General features: G+C 40.7%; 1 protein-coding gene across 14 annotated transcripts in view; it reads left to right on the top strand.

Moving 5' to 3' along the window:
* The window catches only part of TSPAN4 (tetraspanin 4), a 406942-nt gene that overhangs the window by 346079 nt on the left and 39269 nt on the right, over positions 1-21594 (top strand). For all 14 annotated transcript variants that reach the window (XM_021402766.1, XM_021402776.1, XM_021402775.1 and 11 more), the window contains one exon: positions 9019-9093. In XM_021402766.1, coding sequence (XP_021258441.1) covers positions 9019-9093 — 75 coding nt within the window. The remainder of the gene's footprint in view (positions 1-9018; positions 9094-21594) is intronic.

Below are 21594 nucleotides of genomic sequence, written 5' to 3'. Positions count from 1 at the left end.
GATTAATCCCAAGCCAGAGTCTTTCAGTTGTATTTTCCATTAGCTGTGTCAGCTGGACTCAAGTAATTGCTGCGCTATTAATGAAGCAGTATAGGGTCTTGAGAGAGCCAGTCTGATCTTTCAGTTTTTCTTAAGTTGTGTCTTACTTCACAGGTAGGCTGAATTTCTGTCTTGACTAGGATTAAGATAGACACCAGATCACACTGTGCCTTCGCATTACTCCTGCAGGAGTGTTGAAGCAACCCTTAAAGAGAGTCAGAGGCCCTTGAGGCCTGTATTTATGTTAAGAAATAATTTGTGGCCATGTTAAGTGGGCTTGTACACACCTACTCTTGTGATGTGACAGTGATACCAGCTAATGTTTGATGACAATTCATTAATTAAGAATCAGTTTTTGGAAAAGATGGGAAATGACTAGAAATAGTAACAGTATGGGAACGCAGAGTCTCTCAGCTCTCATGAGTGCAGTAAGACTGGATGATTCCGACTGAAAGCAGTAATGAGACTAAAATGAAATGATGATAATCTGCATTAACATTGCATATGTTGTATATCTTCCCACAAATAGTTGCTCCAGACTTCTTTGAGACTTATTCATCAGCAGGAATATCTGCACGTTCATAAAAAATATAGTCTAAACACAAACAGAGCTGTATTATATATCCACCAGGCATAATGCATGCAAAACTTTGTCGCAATCAAGATGAATTAACTGTTAGGGCTTTTAGAGAATAATAGCTGATGAGCCAAATTTAAATACATGCCATTTTCATAATGGGATTTCTGTTCATAAGTTTGCTCTTACACATTACTGCTTTTTTTACGGTTTATGAGCAAACTTAGCATTTTTTATACTGGAAAAAAATGATCATGGGGCTAAAGAGATTTACTTCTAAGGAAGCATTAAAAGCCAAATGGCTATGAGAGGGCTCAGACAGGGCGTATGAAATATTCAAGGAGTCTAAATACTATTGGCAGAAAGAAAGTACTCAGGACATTACAAAGGGTCATAAGTGGGAGCAATGGTTTGGAACTACAAAAGGAGAATTTAAACTGAACATCAGCAAAAAACTTTGGTACTGAGATGAGAAATCTGTTGTGATGGAAACAGGTGGACCCAAGTTGCCCTTTCTCTTTGTTGTGAAGTTCATATGGTGGAGCAATACCGTGGGATTTTGTTGACTGTAATCCCAGTTGATGCTACTCTCTTGACTCTGTCCTGTCATTCCTTATTCCTTGGCCTGACTTTTTTTGTACAAGTATTCTAGGCTGTGGGAGAAATCATTTCTAAGATGTCAATACAATTAACACTTTTTCTTCTTATCTCTCCTCTTTTCTCATTTTCTTGGGGGTGGGGGGGGGGAGCACAAAAAAGAAATCCATAGAAAATTTTTAAAAATCTGAGTGGGACTTCTGTAGTATTCTTGCTACCCTATTAACATATCAGAAGGGGATGTCTTTTGGGAATAACGTGAAATCAAGCTTCTTGTGAGAACTAACCTCCAGAAGTGGACAAAGTTTCTAATTCTTTTTCGAGTGCCGAGAAAATCTGTACCACATTGGCTTTTATTCTATTAAAAAGATATTCTGAAAAAGTTTTTGAAACACTTAGGGAAGATTTTGGTACTGCTGTGCTTAGAAAGCCAGAGCCAACATTGTCCAGCTTTAGTACCTGACAGCAGGTACAGAACCTACAGTAAGGGTTGCTGTTCTCCAGTACCTGCAGTGCACTTCTTTATAGTGCAGGGGGAATTCTTGCACTGGTTTTTGAATTTTTTTCCAAATTATGAAACATGTAAGTCTTCCAGTAAATTTGGAAGTCATTTTTAATATTTAGGACCCCTGACTGTTATGCCTTTTGGTTCTCAACCAAGTTTGTTTGTTTGTGTATATGTAATTTGATTAGGGGGTTGGAGGGTACACTTCTGCAGAGAAGACAGAAGATCAGAAGGTTTTGTTAGTGCCAACTCTAGAAGTGCAGCAGCTCCCCTTGGTTTCATAGATGTTATTTCAGTTCTAGAGAATGTAATCTATGATAAGAGAACAGAAAAATTACAAAGCATATTAAATTCAAGGCAAATTCTTCATTTTCAAGTAGCTTGGTAAATTACGGCTGCTATAAAATCCGTGAAGTTCATTTGGCTTTAATGGATCTCTGAATTTGTAGATAAAGGTTTGATTTGTGTTTATTTATTCAAAAAAGTGAGATACTATTTACACCTTCATCTCTGAAAATAAAATGATATCCCTGCAGAGAAGGTTATGCGCAGAATGCGATGTAATTTTCGATAGTACTTCTGTTTGTATCAAAACATAATCTAAAAATCAATTGGGGGAAGAAAAAAGTAACCTTTCTTTTTGGCTGATAGCCTTGGCCTTCAGCACAGTAATACAATCTGATAATCTTCCTTTTAACTCAGAAATAAAGGGCCTTCTCCTTTTGATCAAAACGGCAGGGATCTTTCAAATGGGCAGAGAGCCTGTACTTTAATATCTGCTGTTGTTTTAAATCATGATAAAAAAGGTAAATGTAACAATTGGGTGGCCATGGGCTGCTTCAAGCCTCAGAGGTAACCTGTGTGCTTCTGTGATTTTAGGAGACTGTCTTCTAGCTACTAGGGCTGCGCTGGTCTCTCAACCAGACTTAGATCTGTGCATATTAAGACCAGGCAAACAAAATCTTTCCCAGGCCATCAATTCAGAGCTCTCTTGGAAGACCAGCAACTTGAGCCCAGTATGAATGGTCTGTGTTTTCTTCTGCCTGAGATGCTTCTTAATTAGGAAATCAAATGTAATATTGAAATTAAAGCTGATCAAATGAGCCTAATTAAGTAGCAAATGGCTTGACTGTGACTGCATCAAACTTGCTGCTGCTGTAATAAAGAAAAAATTGCCTGTGTGTGTATATATATATATGTATATATATATATTTTTTTTTTTCCTCTTCATTCTGAGACCTGCTTCAGGCTAACACCACATACCTTGCTGGAGATTAACAGCATTGGCAGTGCATAATAGAACACAGCATAAGCTGACTGCTGAAGTATTTGTCCAGTTTCTTAGATAGGTGGTGCTGATTTACAGGCTGTTTGGCCTAAACAAATTATTTGCCAAGCCATGAATCTTAAAGGTGTTTTGGAACATGTCACTATTCCAGAGAGGCTGCTGGCTTTTGGGTTTTCTTAATATGAGAGCTGTTCTGAAAGTAATGCCTCTATCTTATTATGTTGGCCCATGATGTCAGAGGTGGATGTTGGTGGTATGGCAGTAGAGGTTGAACCTTCCCACCTATATTCCATTACGTGTTGTTGCCATATGACATATGGCAGCAGAGGAGCAGTCTGACAGAATGGCGTCTGAGGTGGAAGTGCAAATGAAGTAAAGGTGGGGAATTGAATTCCTCCATATGGAAAAAAAAAATGGCGCCATTAACATTAATTAACACTTGCTGAATGTTTATGGAGACCAAAGAGTGGATGTGAACACAGTGAGGTGATGGGTGGTGCATTTCAACAGTGCTGACGGTGACAGACAATCACCTCCACTGGGGCAGATATTTATGAATGCAGCATGCAGGATTTTCTGTGGCGTGCAGGTTCATCACTGATGAAAAGACATGAATAATGGCGGTGATGATGCTGGAAAATAGTGTTTTGTAGCTGAGAGTTTGCTCTATCAAATAGTGTTGTTGTGCTCTTTGTATCTGTTGTACTTTCCATGGAAATAAATAGAAGGCATTACTTTTGGAGTGATCTATGTACTTTCCTGCTCTTTATCAAAGAGGATCTGATTAATACTTTGTAAGAAACATCTGTCTCTTGATATTTAGCTAAGTGGGAAGAGGATCCGGTATCCTGACATCTTACTGTCTCCTTGTCTGACAAAGATTTCCATCATTCTAAAAGCATTACTTCTGGGGTCAGGATAAACAGAGCATTCTTGATTTCATCATCTGTTGTAATGTTTCTGTCTCCTAGCAGAATGTTAGAGGAGACTAACAAGGTAAGGGTAGATGGTTTTTCTTGTGCTTGGTTACTTTTTCCTTTGGGAGACTGTGAGATCAGCTACTTCTGACGTAGAGAGGAGGGCAATCTGAGCAGCATGATAGAACTATTAAGATTTGGGAAGGAGAGGCAGTGGGGAAACAAGACCCAGTCCTATGCATTAGCGTATGATGCTCAGTCACTGTGTAGAGAGACAAGTGTCTGTAACATTCAGGAAACGAGAGAATCTTGCTAGCTGGGAAGAAAATACAATCAGTTGTTGCCTTTGTGAGGTATGATGGAGAAATACCTTTAATGGTGTGCTGGTGAGACCTCACATGGAGTACTGCATCCAGATGTGGAGTTCTTGGTACAGAAGAGACATGGACTTGTCAGAGCGTGTCCAGAGAAGGGCTACAGAAATGATCCAAGGGATGGGACGCGTCCCATACATGGACAGGGTAGGAGCGCTGGGGCTGTTCAGCCTGGAGAAGAGGAGGCTCCGGGGAGACCTGAGAGCAGCCTTTCAGTATCTAAAGGGGGCTGGAAGAAGGAGGGGGATAGACTCTAGCCGAGTCTGTTGTGATAGGACAAGAGGAAATGGCTTCAAACTAAAAGAAAGGAGATTTAGATTGGATATAAGGAAGAAGGTGGGTTTTTTTGTTTGTTTTTTCTAATGAGGATGGTGAGGCACTGGAATAGATTGCCCAGAGATGCGGTGGAAGCCTCATCCCTGGAGACATTCCAAGTCAGGCTGGATGGGGCTCTGAGCAACCTGGTTTATCTGTAGGTGTCCCTTTTCATCGCAGGGGAGTTGGACTAGATGACATTTAGGGGTTCCTTCCAACTCAAACGATTCTATGATTATATGTATGTAAGGAGGATCTAGAACTGGTGCTTGATGAAGAGACTAGAAACTAATGGGTCAAAAGCTTACTACAGCTCCACTGGGGATTGATTTACAAAGTGGGATCTCCTCTAATATGTTTTTCTCTCTCTGGTATCAGGAGGGCGGTGCTTAGCTCTGCAGTAGGCTTTCCAGCAGTTGCGTTTTCTACTCCTTTAATGGGAATCTGTGAGAAGGTGATGGGCTTTATAGACTATGAAGGTCAGTGCTGATAAACTACCCTTAGTTTTCTTAGGGCTTGGAAGTCAGCAGTGGTTGGTGGACAGAAAGGCATCACCTTACCTCCCTTCTTATCAAAACTTCTCTGGGGCTATTTTAGGTGTAATTTACACAACACTGTACAGTAGGTACCTCTTCAGTGAACCTCTGCTAGGTTGCTTTCCACCATTTGACATGTAGCGTGGTAAAGCGACTCTCTGTACAGGGCCAGATGAAACTTTTTGTGGAATTTTACATGAATGCTTTGCTGTGGGGTTGTTGTTTCTCCATGCATAAATCTTTATATCAGCAGCCTGCAGTGTCAGAGAGCCACAGAAAAATTTGTTTTTATTCTTCTCTGTATTTATCACCATAGAGAGAGAGGTCATTTGAAAATGAGCTGAGTTTCCAGTAGAATTGGTGGGGTTTTAAGTGCTGTGAGCCTTCAGTGATTCTATGTTTTTCTCTTTTAAATTTGAATGAGATATGCCAAGCCACCTCTGGCCCCAGATTGGACATCATTCCCTTTGGGATGATGCTGAGACTGGAACTGAGTGTGAACTTTTGTGGGAAGGTGCACTGGGAATAGAGGGCAGGTTGTGTGCGCGACCATCTGTGCACTTTAGTCCAGTGGATGACAAGATGTGATGAAGCACGCAGGCTGTGCTTTGCAGCCAGGTCCATCTGAAGCTTTAATATTTTTATTTTTTATTTTTTATTTTTTTACTTTCTGACGTGTTGGTCTGGGTTCAGGTAGGGTTCTTCATTGGAGGGAAATGATAAATGTGCTGACATGTAAGTGCTGCAGTTTTTAGCAGATGATGAATTTTAAGCCTCTGCCTTGAGGCTGACCTCACTTAATTTACCTTTGCAATAAAAGATACAGTGAATGTCCCTACTGTCTGCACACGGTGGGATTGCTAATGCATGTTATCTGTTATATAACTGCATTCTTTTTGTCAATGACTGTGAATAATAAGAAAGATAAAACCAGAGGTTTTATTTAAAAGTAGGAGTATTTTTCTGTGGAGGAAAAGCATAATCCTACTTACCTAGGTTTTGACTTTCTGAACGATGTTAATTTTAGTTCACTGTATGACTTCCAAAACCTGCAGTGCATGAAACTGAAATCCTGCGATAGTGGCTTTGTCACCCAGTCTGACAGAGAGCTTCACCGAGCTGTGGGTAGGAGAGGAAATCTCTGGAGGAACCTCTGAGCCTGTGGAAAGACTTGGACATGGTCCCTAACCATCACTAGGACAGCATTTGTTCTGATTTCTTCAATTCTGAGCCCTGCCTGTTAACCGCCGAACACGTCACATTTAGGGACAGGGAGGGGCGCAGCAGTGGATTGTCCCCCCTTCACTGCACCTGTCCTGCATGGCAGTGTCACCTGGCCACATCCCAGCTGTCCTGCTTTTCTTGATGAACCTCCTGGCTTCAGCGCTTCCATCCCCTCAGGTGTACCCTGCTCACCAGCACTCATGCTTCTCTCCAGGTGACTTTTTATCCCTTCTCTCACCAGCTCAGCTCTCCTCATGCTCCCCTTCCTCCTTGGCTGCCAATGTGCAGGAAGAAGGGGAAGATGCTTTCTTGAGACCATAGGAAAAACAGAATTCCCAACTCTTGAGCATGTTCCTATCTATACCCACTGTTTTCAGTTCCTGTGAGATGTGGCTGTGGGATTTTGGTTCTGAGGGGACAGCAGAAAGGCGAGGTGGGTCTGTGTGGTGTCGTGATTTGGGGAAAGTTGCTTTTTTGGGGTGGTTTGGGAGTTGTGTGAATTGTGTGGTCGCACACAAGCTGCAGGAACTATTTGAGTAGGCCTTCTGTGCTTGTAGACTTTGTAGATTTTAGCAGCTAGCTGAGTCCTCTCATCTGTTCTGGACGTGTGAAGTGCAGGTTTTTGAAGGCTAATGACTCGCCCACAAAAATCCACTTGTAGTTGGATAAGACAAAAGGCACATGCTTGAAACTGAGCTGTGCCTTGTTGCAGGTCCAGTTCCTAATGCTGGAGCATAAAAGAATTCAAATTAAGTCCCCAGAAACTTAACCTCAATAGCATGCTTTGCCCTGCCTTATTCTTAAAATTAATTGGAGTGTTTTTTTTTTTTTAAGTTCTTCCAGAAGCACTTATCCTTTAGACAGGAACAAGCTCGGAATACATAAACCTAGACAATTCAAATCTGGCAAAATTATAAGCTGATGAAATTGGGGTCCCGTGGTAGGAAATGCTGATCACTTTTGATAATGGGTGCAAGTCTTTCCTTTTGTTTCAGAAACTGCCTAGTGTGAGCCAGGCTAAGCCAGTGAATTGCACAGGGAAACAGTGGCATTCTCACATACAGTTTGGAAAACCCATGCTTTATGGATGAGCAATAAAGTACCTCACAGCTAAATAAATAGGGCGTCTTTGCAAAGAGGGATGCTATTTGCCTTATTTCAATTAATTCTGTGCAGCAGGCTAAAATGTTTGAAGTAAAAAATAAAAAAATAAAAAATAAGCAATCTGCACTGAGACTGGTTTGCAAAGCTATACAGAAGGCCAGTGCTGGAAGGTAATGATATGGAAATCAACTCAGATCACTGAGAGGGCAGTAATGGGATCCAGTATTAGGGTCAGGCAGGTGTGAAGATACTCATGATGAAGATTTGAAAATAAACTTTCATTTAACACTCCTGGGGCAAAATGCCGTGAGTTCTGTAGACAGCCTAATTGTACTAGTGGAAAATGGTATTTTCCCCTTCTTGACCTTTTGTCCTCCATTCAATCACAGAAATCCATAGGTTGAAAGGTTTGGTTTTGACTTGCCAGGCAGAGAAGAAGCTCTGATAAGGTTTTGTAGCTATTAAACTTTCATAGATTTGTAGCCTTGTGGTTGAAGCCAGACAGTAACTTTTTTTTCTCTTGGGAATGGGGTTTCAATGAAGTCAGTGTTGCTCAGTATTAGAATTCCAGCCTTGCGAGCTGTAAGCATATGGAATTTGTGTTGAAGGGCCATTGCCTGAGCCTAGAAAGTTTCCAAAATCACTCTCATTTCCTCACCCATCTTTGCAAAACTTTCATTTTCAGCTTAGGCAGGGTTTGTGCAACTGCTGTTTTGATGCTCCTGTAGACCTATGCAGCTTCTCAGCAAAAAACAGAGCTATATTTTTTTTTCAGAGGTGTAGTGCATTGCCTGGAGTTCGTCCCACTAAAGTATATCAGAGCTGAGGGCTTCCCGAAATCCCTGCGTGAAAAGATTTCTTTTATCTACTCCCTTGAGCTTGGGACTACTGGGTTTTAGACAGTTTCTTATGTTGTGAGGAGTAAGATACAGACCAACTTTATGTTGGTGTCTTAAGAACAAATCAACTCCTTTCACTTGAAACCCGTTGGTGGTCTGTGTAGCTACCTGGAATTGCTTTTAAAGCTAACTTGATATGCAAGTTTTTGGGTGTGCTGCTCGCTTATCCCGCAGTTCCTCTTGAAAGGGGCTATGACTTCATGGTTCATGGACCAGGCTACCTCCTCTAGCAATAGGAAGTCTAAACAGTGGGTTTTGGTGAAATCTCGTTAATTGAAAAGATCTGATAGCTAAAATAATTAAAGCATAGCCTAGGAAGTGCTGTCAAATAGAGCCTGCTGGGAGGGACAGATCTGTGTGAGGTTTTATGCTCTTCTGCTGAAATCAGTGTTAGAAATGAGCCATACATACATGGTTAGAGATGTGCTTCTGACTAGTTGTTTACCTGCTTTTGTGGTTATTGCATGTTGTGTGCCCTCTGCTCCACTGTAACCAGCTTTGCATCCTGCTCTGTTTGACTCCCACTCCCCTTTCTGCATGATCTGCTGAATGTACTTATTGTGCATCCAGAAAAAGCTGAGATAGATGTTGATTGTTTTTGCTTTTTTTGTTTTTTTTCCCCCATCCCTTCTTCTCTTGACAGTTTTTTATCATGCTGTTAATTATATTTCTGTTGGAGCTCACTGTTGTGATTCTGTTCTTCGTCTACACAGACAAGGTAAGTCAGATGCTTCATTTTTCTTTCCCCTTCAGCAAATTTTTATGCCCCTTTTCCCTATAAATAAATCATGAAGCACTTGGCTTGGTATGCACATCATGCTTCTGTCTTTCTTGAGACACCTCTCTCAGAATGCATAAACAGCCTTACAGGACTGGGCTCTCTTGCTTGCTCATGTGTACAACTCAAGGTCACAGACATTGCCAAGTGCTTCTGCCATTTAAAAAGAAAAAAAAGAAAAAAAAAAAGAAAAACCAGCAAACACACAACAAAGCCAATGAGGCTTACTAGGAACATGTGGGAAGAGCCATCAGACACAAACAGGATACTTAAAAAAAAAAAATTAAAATGTTTGCAATTTAGGAGCCACATTAATGTTATATCAAAGGAAGCCTCATTGGCTGAAGCACACGATTCATTATCTTTTCAAATTGTGTCTCGCAAGACGTGTAGTTGCATTTTAGTGAGAAGCCTGTAAGTGGATAAAATGTAGTTAACTCGGCTTTTGTTTGTAGCTTCAAATTTGGCTTATGTTTGACCTTTGTTCCTGTGCTTGTTATTTCTGTGAAAGGGCAAGATTACCTATCCGTATCATCTTTGAATGAACCCCAAATCAAGTGAAAGCGCACAATTACACATAACCTGCCTATTCAATCAAACTTACGTAACAAAGTCTCCTACAACTGGTGATTACTAAGGGAAAACTGTAGGGTAGGTGGCAAAAATTTGCCATGAATACTCATCAGATACATGACCAATAAGCAGCTTTTTTTTTTTTTTTAATGAAAAGACATTCATAGTAAAATACAACAAAGATTAATAGTAGATCTAGTGTGTTTAAGGATAATGTGGACAGGGAGTGGATAAGATAGCAACATTACTTTCTAGAAAGGCTCCAAACTATTCAAATAATGAACACTGAATGATGTCAGGCGCACTTCTGAACGACTGAAAAGGACCTGGTTGTTGGATGGCATGTTGTAGCTGGGACTTGGAATTAACTTGCAAGGTAATTAAAATAGAAAGGGCAATTTAAATTCCTTGTATGTATTATTGGATTCTGAATTACTTGTAACCTCTTGGGAGAAAGATCTACACATCATAGATGACAACTTAATAAAGGCATCTACTTAATATGCAATAGGCCTCCAAAAACCAAATACAACAGTTGGTAAAGGAAACAGAAAATATTCTCATGTTGTTGTTAAAATTTAAGGACTCACCTCACTGTTAATTCAGGATTCCGTTTTGGTTATTTCATTTCAGCAAAAGAAAACAAATGATTAAAAGCACTAGGCAGTTGGGAGAGGATAGTCGTGGAGGGATTGTGGAGACTATCTTGATTCAGTTTGGAAAAGGAAAGATATTCTCTTCTTAAGAGATCCTGAGAGAAAAAATGGTAACAGTTTCTAAAATATTGGTATACCACAAGCCTGTCTTGAACTTGAAAATATAGAATCATCAAGAAGTATGTTTAAAAGTGAAGTGTTTCTGATATTATACATCACCATATCATAAAATTCCCTATCGCTGGCAGTTACTCAGGCTGATACGGTGTGGGTATAGGGATGATTAAAAAAAAAATTTAAAAAAATTGTTCATAACGCAATCAGTGTTGTTGCATTGACAAGTTTCTCATAAGGAGTTTTGGTCCTCATCCTTCAGAGGTAAAAATAGTGGAAGCGTGAGGAAGGATTCCCTCCCTGCTTCAGCCCTGTTGGTTTGTAGCATTCCTATCTATGTTCTTAGTAAGGATGTCAAGAAATTTAACCTCTTTCCAGGTTGCCAACCGTAGGTTGATGCAGAAGGTGCAATACAGATTTCTTCAAGGTCAAAAATGGTTCTAAAATATGAACTCCAGTTCAAGTTCAGGTTTACCAGGTTGAGAAATTGCTTCAGTTTGTGTCTTGCAGATGATCAAATGGGATACTTTAAATACATGATTTTATGTTGAAGAAATTCGTGGTTTGTGTCTGTGTTACGCTTGCAGTCCTGCCAACTTAAAATAAATAAATAAATACAGCAGTAAGCTGTAAGCAGTAAGACAACTAGTATTTTCATACAGCATGCTTACAATTTTGTGCCAGCTATCCTAATGTGAAGGACAGGACTGCCATGTGCATTCATACGGGTAGCGTAGTGAAGCCAGACAGGTCTGCCACAGTTACCAAGTTAATATGGTTCCTTGGAAAATCAGTGAAAGAACAGTCTGTGCTGATACCCACACATCAGGAGAAAGTAATATCAACTTTGCATACAAAAGCAGAAGGTGACTGCAGGTTAAGTCTTTGAGGGCTCCTCTATCATTTATGTGTATTTATGTGACTTTATATGTACGTATGTGAACAGCATTTTTTTCAATTACCTGAAAGCCTTCTGTTAATTAGGAGTGTATGAAAAATTCTTCCCAGGGTGAAATGATGTTTAGTTATTTTTTGTTTCCAGGCTTAGCGTAGGTTGGATAATGGATTTCCTGGCAGTTTTTGTTTACTTCTACTTTGTTAAATTGATACTTCATTCATTTTATAGAGTTTAGTCAGCCCTCCCCATTTTCTGAGAAATAGGGCAGCATTATTTCCTTAACTTTGGTGGAGGAGCAGAGCTGAGAAGGCTGCCCAAGCTTGCAAGCAGCTGGGGCTAATTTTAAGTGTAAAGCTCTTGCTGTCCTGGCTGAAGGAAGGCTGGAGACTGAGCTGAGCCAGTGGTGTGGCTGGCATTGTAGCCTGCCTTAAAAATATTTGGCCTATGCCCTTTTTGTGCCTTCTGCTGCAAAATGGTCACAGTGGCAAGCTAGTGCCAGCACCGAGGTATCTGCCACAGTGCAAGTACACATCCAAGCACGTACAGATGCAATGCATTTGTATCCACTGCGGGGACTGCTGATGTAGTAGCGCACTCATTATTAAAAAGCATCAAGACAAAAGTTCTTTACAGCTTTTGGCACAGTACTTTTACTCTTTTGTTGTGGGAGTGAATGCAGCTGTGGAGATGGACAGGACTGGCTGCTGGGACTTGGGGCAGCCTGGGCTGATCTCTCATTCTCAGTGACTTGGTAGCAACCTCTCAGAGCTTTTAAGCTGCAGACTTGCTCCTGTGCCCTTTAATGCCATCTTCCCTTTTTGTGATGGAGAAATGTTTGTCTCGACCTCATGAGATAAATAACACCCTGGACTTTACAACTTTTTCTCTAAGCTGTCTGTATGGTGCGATGTTAGAGAAAGGCTTGGAGAAACAGCTCGACGATGCTTAATGCAGGATGTAAAAGGGAGAAACTCCTTGCTTTTTGGGACTGTGATGTGGGAATCCTTGGCAGGGGCACTGAGCTCAAGCCTGGTTAATGCTCCTCTTTTGCATCCTACTGGTTACACTGGTTACAAATCCTTTGAGTTCTGCAGAAGTGAAAGGTTGACTGTGTAGGAACGGGGTGAGGAAACACATTCCTATGCCAAATGGTTGTCAGTTGTCAGGAAAAATACATAGCGCTTTTGTTTTGTCCTGGCTCTTCCCAAAGCATCAGTGATAGGTTCATTAGCTGTCTTCAGTTCAACATGGGGCACTCCAGGGACTTTGAAGTCTCCATTTGAAGTATTCCTGTGATATTACCAGAGTCATGTGAATGGCCACTATCCATAGCTTGAATTTTCTCTTTGATATATATTATTTTGACTCCATTAATACAGAGAAGCATTTGACAGGTTTTATAAGTCAATTGTTTCTGTGTGAGGGTCTTTCTGTATTTATAGGTGATCCACTGAGTTCTGTTAGGGGTAACCTTACTTTTATTGTGATAAAGAGAAAGCAGCTGTGCCCTGTCCTGCCAAAGGCTGGATATTCCTTGTATTTTTCAACACCAAATCGGACCCTGCTAGAATATAAATTATGCTAATAGAATATGTAGCCCTGTAGCAGTTCTAATCTGTATAATCCTTCTGTGTTTATCATCTGTTTTTATTTTTACTGTGATGGTTCTCCTGGAGGGTCAGGGAAAAAAAGTCCATATTTACCTCTTTTGCAGCTGCAGTATATAGGTTTGGGTTTTTTTTAGTGCTTTTGTTTGTTCAGGTGTCTGCATTTTTTACAGATTTATGGGTAGAGCTATGATGCTGCAACTTAATGCCCACAAATGGAAGAAGAACATTTGTTTTCCGTGTCACAGTGAATCATAATGAGTACATCTTTAGTTTTTACTGCTATCTTACTGAAATGTGATCGATGTGTAGATTAATTTGTTTCTTGCTTTGTTACTTGAAACATTTTACTAATGATTGTAACTCCTTGTAGATGTTTTGCCTAGTCCCATACAGGTTACAAGCAGCAGACCGTAGTGGGTATGATTTCAAGTATAGTCAGTCTGCAGGAGGCTCTCAAAGGTACAAGGCTGTTTTTAACTCTGTGGTATTTCTGCTGGGATGTGCTGCATTAACATAACATGCTTTAGGGCATGCAAGTTCTGATCTTGAGTAGGAATAACCACATGCATCAGTACTGATTAGGGGCTGACCTGCTGGAAAGGAGCTCCGCAGGGAAGGATCTGAGTGTCCTGGTGGACACCAGGTTGTCTGTGAGCCAGCAGTGTGCCCTCATGGCCAAGAAGGCCAATGGTATCCTGGGATGCATTAAAAACAGTGTGGCCAGCAGGTTGAGGGAGGTGATCCTCCCCCTCTACTCTGCCCTGGCAAGGCCGCATCTGGAGTTCTGTGTCCAGTTCTGGGCTCCTCAGATCAAGAAATACAGGGAACTTCTAGAGAGAGTTCAGCAGAGGGCCACAAAGATGTCTGGGGCCGAAGCATCTCCCTGATGAGGAAAGGCTGAGACACGTGGGGCTGTTCAGTATGGAGGAGACCTGAAATAAATACCTGAAGGGTGTGAGTCTAGTGGATGGGGCCAGGCTCTTTTCAGTGGTGCCCTGCAGCAGGACAAAGAGCAGTGGGCACAAACTGGAACATAGCAAGTTCCACCTGAACATGAGAAAGAACTTCTTTACTGTCGGGGTGATGGAGCACTGGAACAGGCTGCCGAGGAGGGTTGTGGAGTTTGCTTCTATGGAGATATTCAAAACCCGCCTGGATGCTTTCCTTTGCAACCTGCTGTAGGGAACCTGCTTATAACAAGGGGTTGAAGTGAGGGTTGTACAGAGGTCCCTTCCAACTGGGATTCTGTGATCTGTGTATACAAGATATTTTGAGCAGCTGGTGCATTAGCGCTTTATTTTTCAGTTAGAGCTCAGTTTGTTTTGTATTTAAAAGAGCTCTCCACACACTGATCAGTTCCTGGCTTATAGCGTTGCTCTGGCAGTGTTCTGAAGTTAGAGTTTTGCATAAATGCTGACAGAGCTAAAAACCCACTCCTCTGATAAGCAGGAATAACATTGCAGGTTGAGGTGGAGGAATCTATAGATTGTCTCCTGGAATGTGACACCCTGCAGTTATTGCTTTGTGAGGGTCGTGGGTTAGGCCTGGTCTAGTATTTTATGTCTGTTTAGCAAAATAATGATATACAAAATAAAAAAAAAAGAAGTTTCTCTGTGGCTTATTTTACTTGGTAATAAGCTTAATTTTAACTATTTTATTAGCATTTCAGTACTGGTGTCACACAATAGGGAGTTGCAGAAATTTCATCAAAAGAATTTAATTATAACCAATTCGTTTTGGCTTCTTTTCAGCAGTGCATTCAGGCACAGGTTTAAATGTGTCTCTATTCAGCAGATTACTTAAGTGTGTGCTTAAATCCACATGATTGACTTAATCATATATTGAAGTCTTGTCAAAGTTGATATGCACCTTTTGTGTTCTTTCCTTTTAAAAGAAATCTTGCTAAAGAAATGCTAATAGTGATAAAAAAAATTCTGAAAATGCTAAAGATGTATCATGGTCTTTCACTTCATAGGGAATTTAGTGGAAAGTAATGAATGTTTGCTTTAAAGCATTAATAGTTATCTTTTTCTATTTGTTCTTGAACAGCTTTCCTTTTAGTATCTTGATCTCCAACACATTACTTTAACCTTTTTTTTAAGCAGGAGCAAGTGAGGAGAAATTTGTTTGTTTCTGTGTCTGAAAAAACCAAATACACCACTGGAAATCCAGCAGTTTCACTAATTCATTTGTCAAAAGAAGATTTCATTGAAAGTGGACCTGCAAACTGCTATTAACAGGGTTGTTGAAGGATAGTGAAGTATTGATGAAAAGAATTAAGTGCATGCTACAAAATAGGTGTTATTTAGGAACGATAACGGCAGATAAAATGCATTAAGGCTCCCCACTGGGAACTCTTGATCAGTGGTTGATCAGAGCCTAATTGATTCCTTGAGTAAAGTGCTAGCAAGGGAATGGGCGCCAGGAAAGGAAAATCAAACTTTCCTAAATTAAGCTCTGTGCCGAACAGAAATAACCTACGTAAAGATTAGATAATGCAGTAGCCTGTCAGCTCTTTATGCCACGTGTATTCCTACTGTGGTTGAGTTCAGAAATGAAGAATGTAGGTGTCTCATCCTAGTCAGAATGGATTTTTGTTCATAGTGCAGTGAGTACAATATTGCTCATATTGCACTACTGCACAATTTGGAATAGTGCTTTGTCTCGGGAGAAATCCAGTTCCAAACTCCAGCCTGACTGGCTGGGACATTAATTCCCAGAGCTGTATAGATGAATCAAACACAGCTACTGCTGCCGTCATGCCTGGCTTAAAGCCGGCTAGATCTGTCTTTTATTTCCTGGCATCACTAAATTCATTTGATAAATATATGGCAATGCATCAGTTAGCATACAACTGAAAGTGATGTTTCTGGGCTGCCTTCTCACAGGTTTGTAATCCCTAATCGGAGATTAATTTGTAATCTCAGGAGCACATCAGGGAATATCTCTTTGTTGTGGGAGCACTTTTACGATTATTTGTTCCCAGTGCTCATCTTAAATTTTAGGTTTCATGGCAGACAATTTGAGTAGTGCAAATCTTCAGGTTGCTTCTGCCTTGAAAGACCTAGAATACAGTAAAAGACATTGCACAACTGCATACTTTTTGTCTGGGCATCTTAAATTGTGTTACTAATAGTGAGTAGGTAGTTCAGCTCCTTTACTGACTGGCAGAAGTGATGCTGAAAACTGAATCCTCAAGATGCAGCATCTTGTGGGAAATACTAAATGCTGTCATACCTGAATGTGTGTAATGGGACCTTGCTATTCTGGAGACTGGGTCTTTACTTAACTCAGCTGTGGTCAAAGAAGTCATTTCAACATGTAGCAATGGCCAGTAGTGCTCCAGTGAATGGCACTGCTTTGCATGCCACCTGATCAGCACTGGCTTTAGTGGCGACTGAACCCCATTTTTGCATCTTTTCTAAATGCTGATATGTGTTTCCTAACATTTTGTTAGGACAAAAAAGGAAAGAATAGCAAAAAAGAGAAAAGAGTGGTTTAGAAAACTGATAAATGATTAAAACGCAGCTTTAGACTTTTAAACACAGGCAACATCAAGTGCAAAGGAATGACTGAGATAGCATATTGAAGTAGACAATACATTTCTTATTCATTCTATGAACATTTTTTATGTGTCACTACGTATTTCAGACAACATTAGAAAATGACAGTAAACTAAATGTTTAACATTTTTACATGTACAAAAAGAGAAGGGAAGGTGGCTTTTTGTGTCACCAGATATGTGCTGGCCAGGAGCACGCAGTTCTTGTCCAAGATTTGTCAGCTGCAATTGAAAAACAATGTTGAAGATAGACTGCTTTAATCACATGACTTGCAGTTGAAATTCTTTCAAATCCTGCCTTTTAACTTAGCAATGGCATACACAGGATGGCTCCCAGCTGAAATGAGGAAAGACAGATCTGCTGATCAGCAGCTCTAAGCCACTGCTTATTCAGGGACCTCTTTGGTGGAGTTGAAGCTGAAGTGTATTGACTCGGGGGCTGCAGATCATGTTCAGGTGTTTTAAATTATTTAAACTCCTTGATGCATATGAAGCAACCACCTTATAGTGTAGCTCCCCTCATCTGAAGCATCATTGCACTGCAAGATGGTGTTGTCTTGTTGGCTGATGATTGAGGATTGAATCTGTGAAGATGGAGGAATGAAGCTCAGCCAGTGGTGCTTGTAGTTTTGAAATACATTCCAAAATTTACAAAACCAGCATAGTCAATGGTGCATGAGAATTCCTGCCAGTAAAACAGCAACTAAGTATATCTGGAATCATCTTTAATATGGACGACTTATCTTTAATCATTTGAGATCGCTGAATCTTTTTACGAATGAGCACCAAAACTGCTGATACTTGGCAAAAGGAAAAGGCTGAGACAGAAGAGAGAGAAGTAGCTTTTGAGAAGAGGGGTATGTCTTAACAGGAGGTAGAGAGAGAACTTTGCTTTACAATTTCTGAATGCACGCATTTCCTACTTGAAATTTTGAGTGCTTCTGATGATCTGGATGATGGCAGTATAATACAATTTCTTTACAGTTTTCTGGCATTAGCGGTGAATGAGAGATATGCAAAGATTGTTTTAACTTTCTCACAATTTTAATCCACTTTATTTTACTGCAGTTATTTTGTGTGCTCTCTTTTGTCTCTTTAAATTGCAGGGAAGGCGTCCTTGAGAACAGAGTATCCTTGTATAGGTTCAGTTCCTTCTTGTTAAAACTCATTCATCCTCGTGTACTCTTCCTTCTGCTACTAGCTGTCTTTGATATAATTTAGAAATGAGTTTTCTTTCTGTGAAAGACTGAATTATGAGGCAGAAATATGTTTTGATTTGCTTGTTCTTGCCATTTTGCACATTACTGCTGCAAGCAAACAGTGCTGTTGCTCTGCCAGACATTTGTGCCAGCTGCACCTTGCTGCTCTGAACCACAGGAAAGCAGAACAATGCATGTCATCGTCTTCTGCTGTGCTAATGCTTCCTCTGTTTACAAAGCCCTAACCTCAGCTTTTAGGAAACCTTTTTAGAGGTCAGCTTGAAGGACATGCTAAAGTGCAAACTGGATTGTGTGTTATAAATTTGGAAATTAAGTGAAAATAGCAAAAGGGCAAAGATTCTAAGATCATTTGAAGATATTTAAGAAAACAACTAGAAATTCTTCCTCTAGAGAATAACAGCAATGGGAAGTCATGAAGCACATGAGAGGAAAAGATTTTGATTCAAAACCATATGTTTGTTAGATTCATCACATAAGACATTCAGTTATTCCTTTGAAAATTCAGGACCAAAAGAGTTGCAGTAAGACTTGAATTAATCAGAATGATTGAAGCAATATTTAAAAGCTAGGAAGAGAATCAACATTTCTTTTCTGTTCAACACGCATGCCCAAGAAAACATCCCGTAGATTTCTTTCAGGTCCACCTTTTCATTGATGAATAGAGAATGCATTGTAGTTGGCAGAAGAGCAGCTGAATACATTCAAACAAAGAAAAGCAATGGTTTTTTCAAGGTCAGGTAGCTTGGGGAGAAAAAGAAATTGATTTCCTTTTGGGGACTGTGAAGAAAGGAGGAGGAGAATGTGTTGTAAACCTTGAAGTGTGTTGAGATCAGACTGGTATTTAAGCAAATGTCAGTGGAGTGCCCTTGCTGCTACCAGCTCCACTCATGGCCATTCAGAGGCCAGATGTGACTTCCCATGGCAGCGTTATTCTCAGTAGAAACCTGAATTGTGCTCTCTGACACTGATTTGTGTACAAATGGCAGAGGCAGCTCTTCAATGACAACTGCTGTTACCACAGAAGAGCACAGAGCCATGAGGACTGCTTTTCTGATTGTCGTAAGTTTTCTTTCTCTAGGCTGTATTCATGTCAGTGTCAGTTTTCATGTATGCGTGTTAGTAAGGGACAATTAGATGAGTAAGATTACGACAGTGAAATGGCTCTCTGCTGCTGGATATCACCATTCTGCCACACCCATTTTAAGCCATTTGGGGGTTTCATGCACAATACAGTATCAGGTGTTAGCACAGAATGAGCACACAAGTTTCCACTTTCTGTATGGTGAAGTCTTGGCCTCAGTGAAGTCAGTGGGAGCTGTGCAGTTGTTTACTGTGGAACCAAGCTATTATTCTTAATTATAGAATTTTTAGCATCTTTCCCACTTGGAGATCATGCATCACAATACAATGCTGTAGCAAGTTCTGCATGGCAACTATGTTAGTAGGAGAGTTTTATTCTCTAACATAATGTTGTCTTAATCTTGCAGTGCATTATTTGGGGGAATGCTGCTGCCTGCTTGGAAGTTGGTTGAACTTTGGCTGTGGAAAAAATGAGCGTTTATAGAGAAATGAAATTAATGAAATCTAACTTCCTGTGGATATTTGTTTCCTAATATCTGCTGTGAAAATTTGGCTACTCCATCTGTGTTCTCAGTGACTGTCCAGCTTTCACTTGCTATGCTACAGACTCGCAGAACTCTTTCGGCTGGGAAAAACCTCTTGGGATCACGTAGTCCAACAGTCTGCTCAAGCAGAGCCAGCTAGAGCAGGGTGCCCAGGACCATGTCTGGTCAAGTTCTGAGTGTCTTCACAGATGGATACTCCACAGCCCATCTGTTCATGGATTTGATCACCCTCATAGTTTTTTTTTTTTTTTTTTTTTTTTAAAAAAGTCCAGATTAAATTCCCTGCTTTTTAATTTGTGCCCACTGCCTCTACTTCTGTCAGTGGGCATTACTGAGAAGTGTTGGGCTCCCTCTTCGTTCCCTCCCATCGGGTATTTATGCACGCTGATAAGATGCCCCTGACTCTCCTCCATGCTGAGTAGTCCCATCTCTGTCAGCCTCTTCTCCCATAAAAGATGCACAGGTCAAATCATCTTTGTAGCTGTCTGCTTATCAAACCTGTATTTTGTCAGCTTGTCTGTGATGGTTTTTTGGGAGTCAGTGTCAAAAGCCTTACTAATGTCAGGGTAAACAGCACCCTCTTTTCTTCCTTCATCCACAGAGCTGGTTGCTGTATTGTGGAAAGCTGTATCATGTTTGTTAGGCATGGTTTCCTTTTCGTAAATCAGCTCCAAATCACTTTCTGTCTTTTGTGTGTTTGGTTTCCAGGAATACATCCCAGGGGACTGGGGGGGAGAATGATTTGCCTGTAGTTCACTGGATCCTGGGCAGGGCGCTGTATGTTGTGAAGCAGACAAAACATTTATCTATCATATTCCTACTTCAGCCTTTTTTCTTAGTCTGGATACTAATTTAGGGTATTTGTTAAAGATGGTCACCAGGTTTCACAAAAATTATGGAAATTGAGTGTTCTTGAAATCTGTGTTGTCTACCAACCGTTTGACTTCTTTTTTTTGTTGTTGTTTCGAGGTGGCATATAATGCCAAGAAATAACTTTCCAATGGTGAAACACTGCCACTGGTGCATGTCATAGGTTTGCGGTGATTAACCAAAAGGAGAATGTTTGAATTAAAGGAGAAAAGTGAGCTAAAGGTTTTTCTCTGCAATATTTATTAGAGTGCTTTTCTAATTAGCTTCTTGCTATTTGAAATGTCTTTTTTTTTTTTTAATTCTTTCGATTCCTGGAATATGCTTGATAGGAAACTGCTAGAGGAACAGGAAGGAGAGGCCTTATTCCACCTGGAGCTGGGCTTTCTGAGGATTTAGTAGGTACCTTTTTCACACATCCAGTATGTTTTCCTCAGTTTATCTCATAATTTCCCTGCTTCTGAAGCTGAATCCTAGCAACTATGTTTAAGCTGAGTACTGCCTTTGGTTGAGAAGGGGATTGGATGTTCATTCAAGCACATAGCAAATATTCTCCTTCTGTAATGTCTGTAGATCTGTACAGGCCCAGGCACTGGGACAGGTTGCCCCCAAAAGCTGTGGATGCCCACTTCTGGAAGTATTCAAGGCTGGGTTGGATGGGGCACTGGGCAGCCTGATCTGGTGGGTGGCAGCCCTCTCCAACACACTGGGGTTGGAACTGGGTGAGGCTTTAAGGTCCCTTCCAACCTAAGCCATTCTATGATTCACTTATTAGGTTGTGTGGATGGAGGTGGTTATGTTTTTGTGTTCATCTCACAATGATTGGCTTGTGCTATGTATGGAAAAATGGAGATTGTAGATTTTTGCTTCCATATCTTTGGTGAGGCTGTGCAAATTCCATGGGTGCTGGATTCTGGGTTCTTTGGGCTTCCTTCTGATCCAGGAGCACTCCTCGCATGCCCTTTACAGACCAGGGAAAGGTTGATGTTACTGTGTAGCTCTCTGAAGACATTAGATCAGCCTCCGAGATGCACAACTCTGCTGCTTGACAGAAGAAATAATAAGGCACAGTTGTGACCTAAAGGCCTTCCCGTGCCTCTTCCTGATATGTTTCAAGCAATTTTATACCTGAGAAGCTGGCCATTTGCAATACACCTGTGTGCTGTGTGCCTGAAAGAGTTATAGGCTAATTGTGGTACTGGAGCGGTCGGGGCCCGTGGCTGTTGCTGCTATGAATTTGCCTCTTTGTTGTCTTGCTAAGTCCTGTTAGCAGATATATGCTAACAGCCTGGTTTAGAAACAAGCACATGAACTCT

Source organism: Numida meleagris, chromosome 6 (assembly GCF_002078875.1).
Source record: "Numida meleagris isolate 19003 breed g44 Domestic line chromosome 6, NumMel1.0, whole genome shotgun sequence".
Lineage (NCBI taxonomy): Eukaryota > Metazoa > Chordata > Aves > Galliformes > Numididae > Numida > Numida meleagris.
This window is presented reverse-complemented; position numbering and strand designations above follow the sequence as displayed.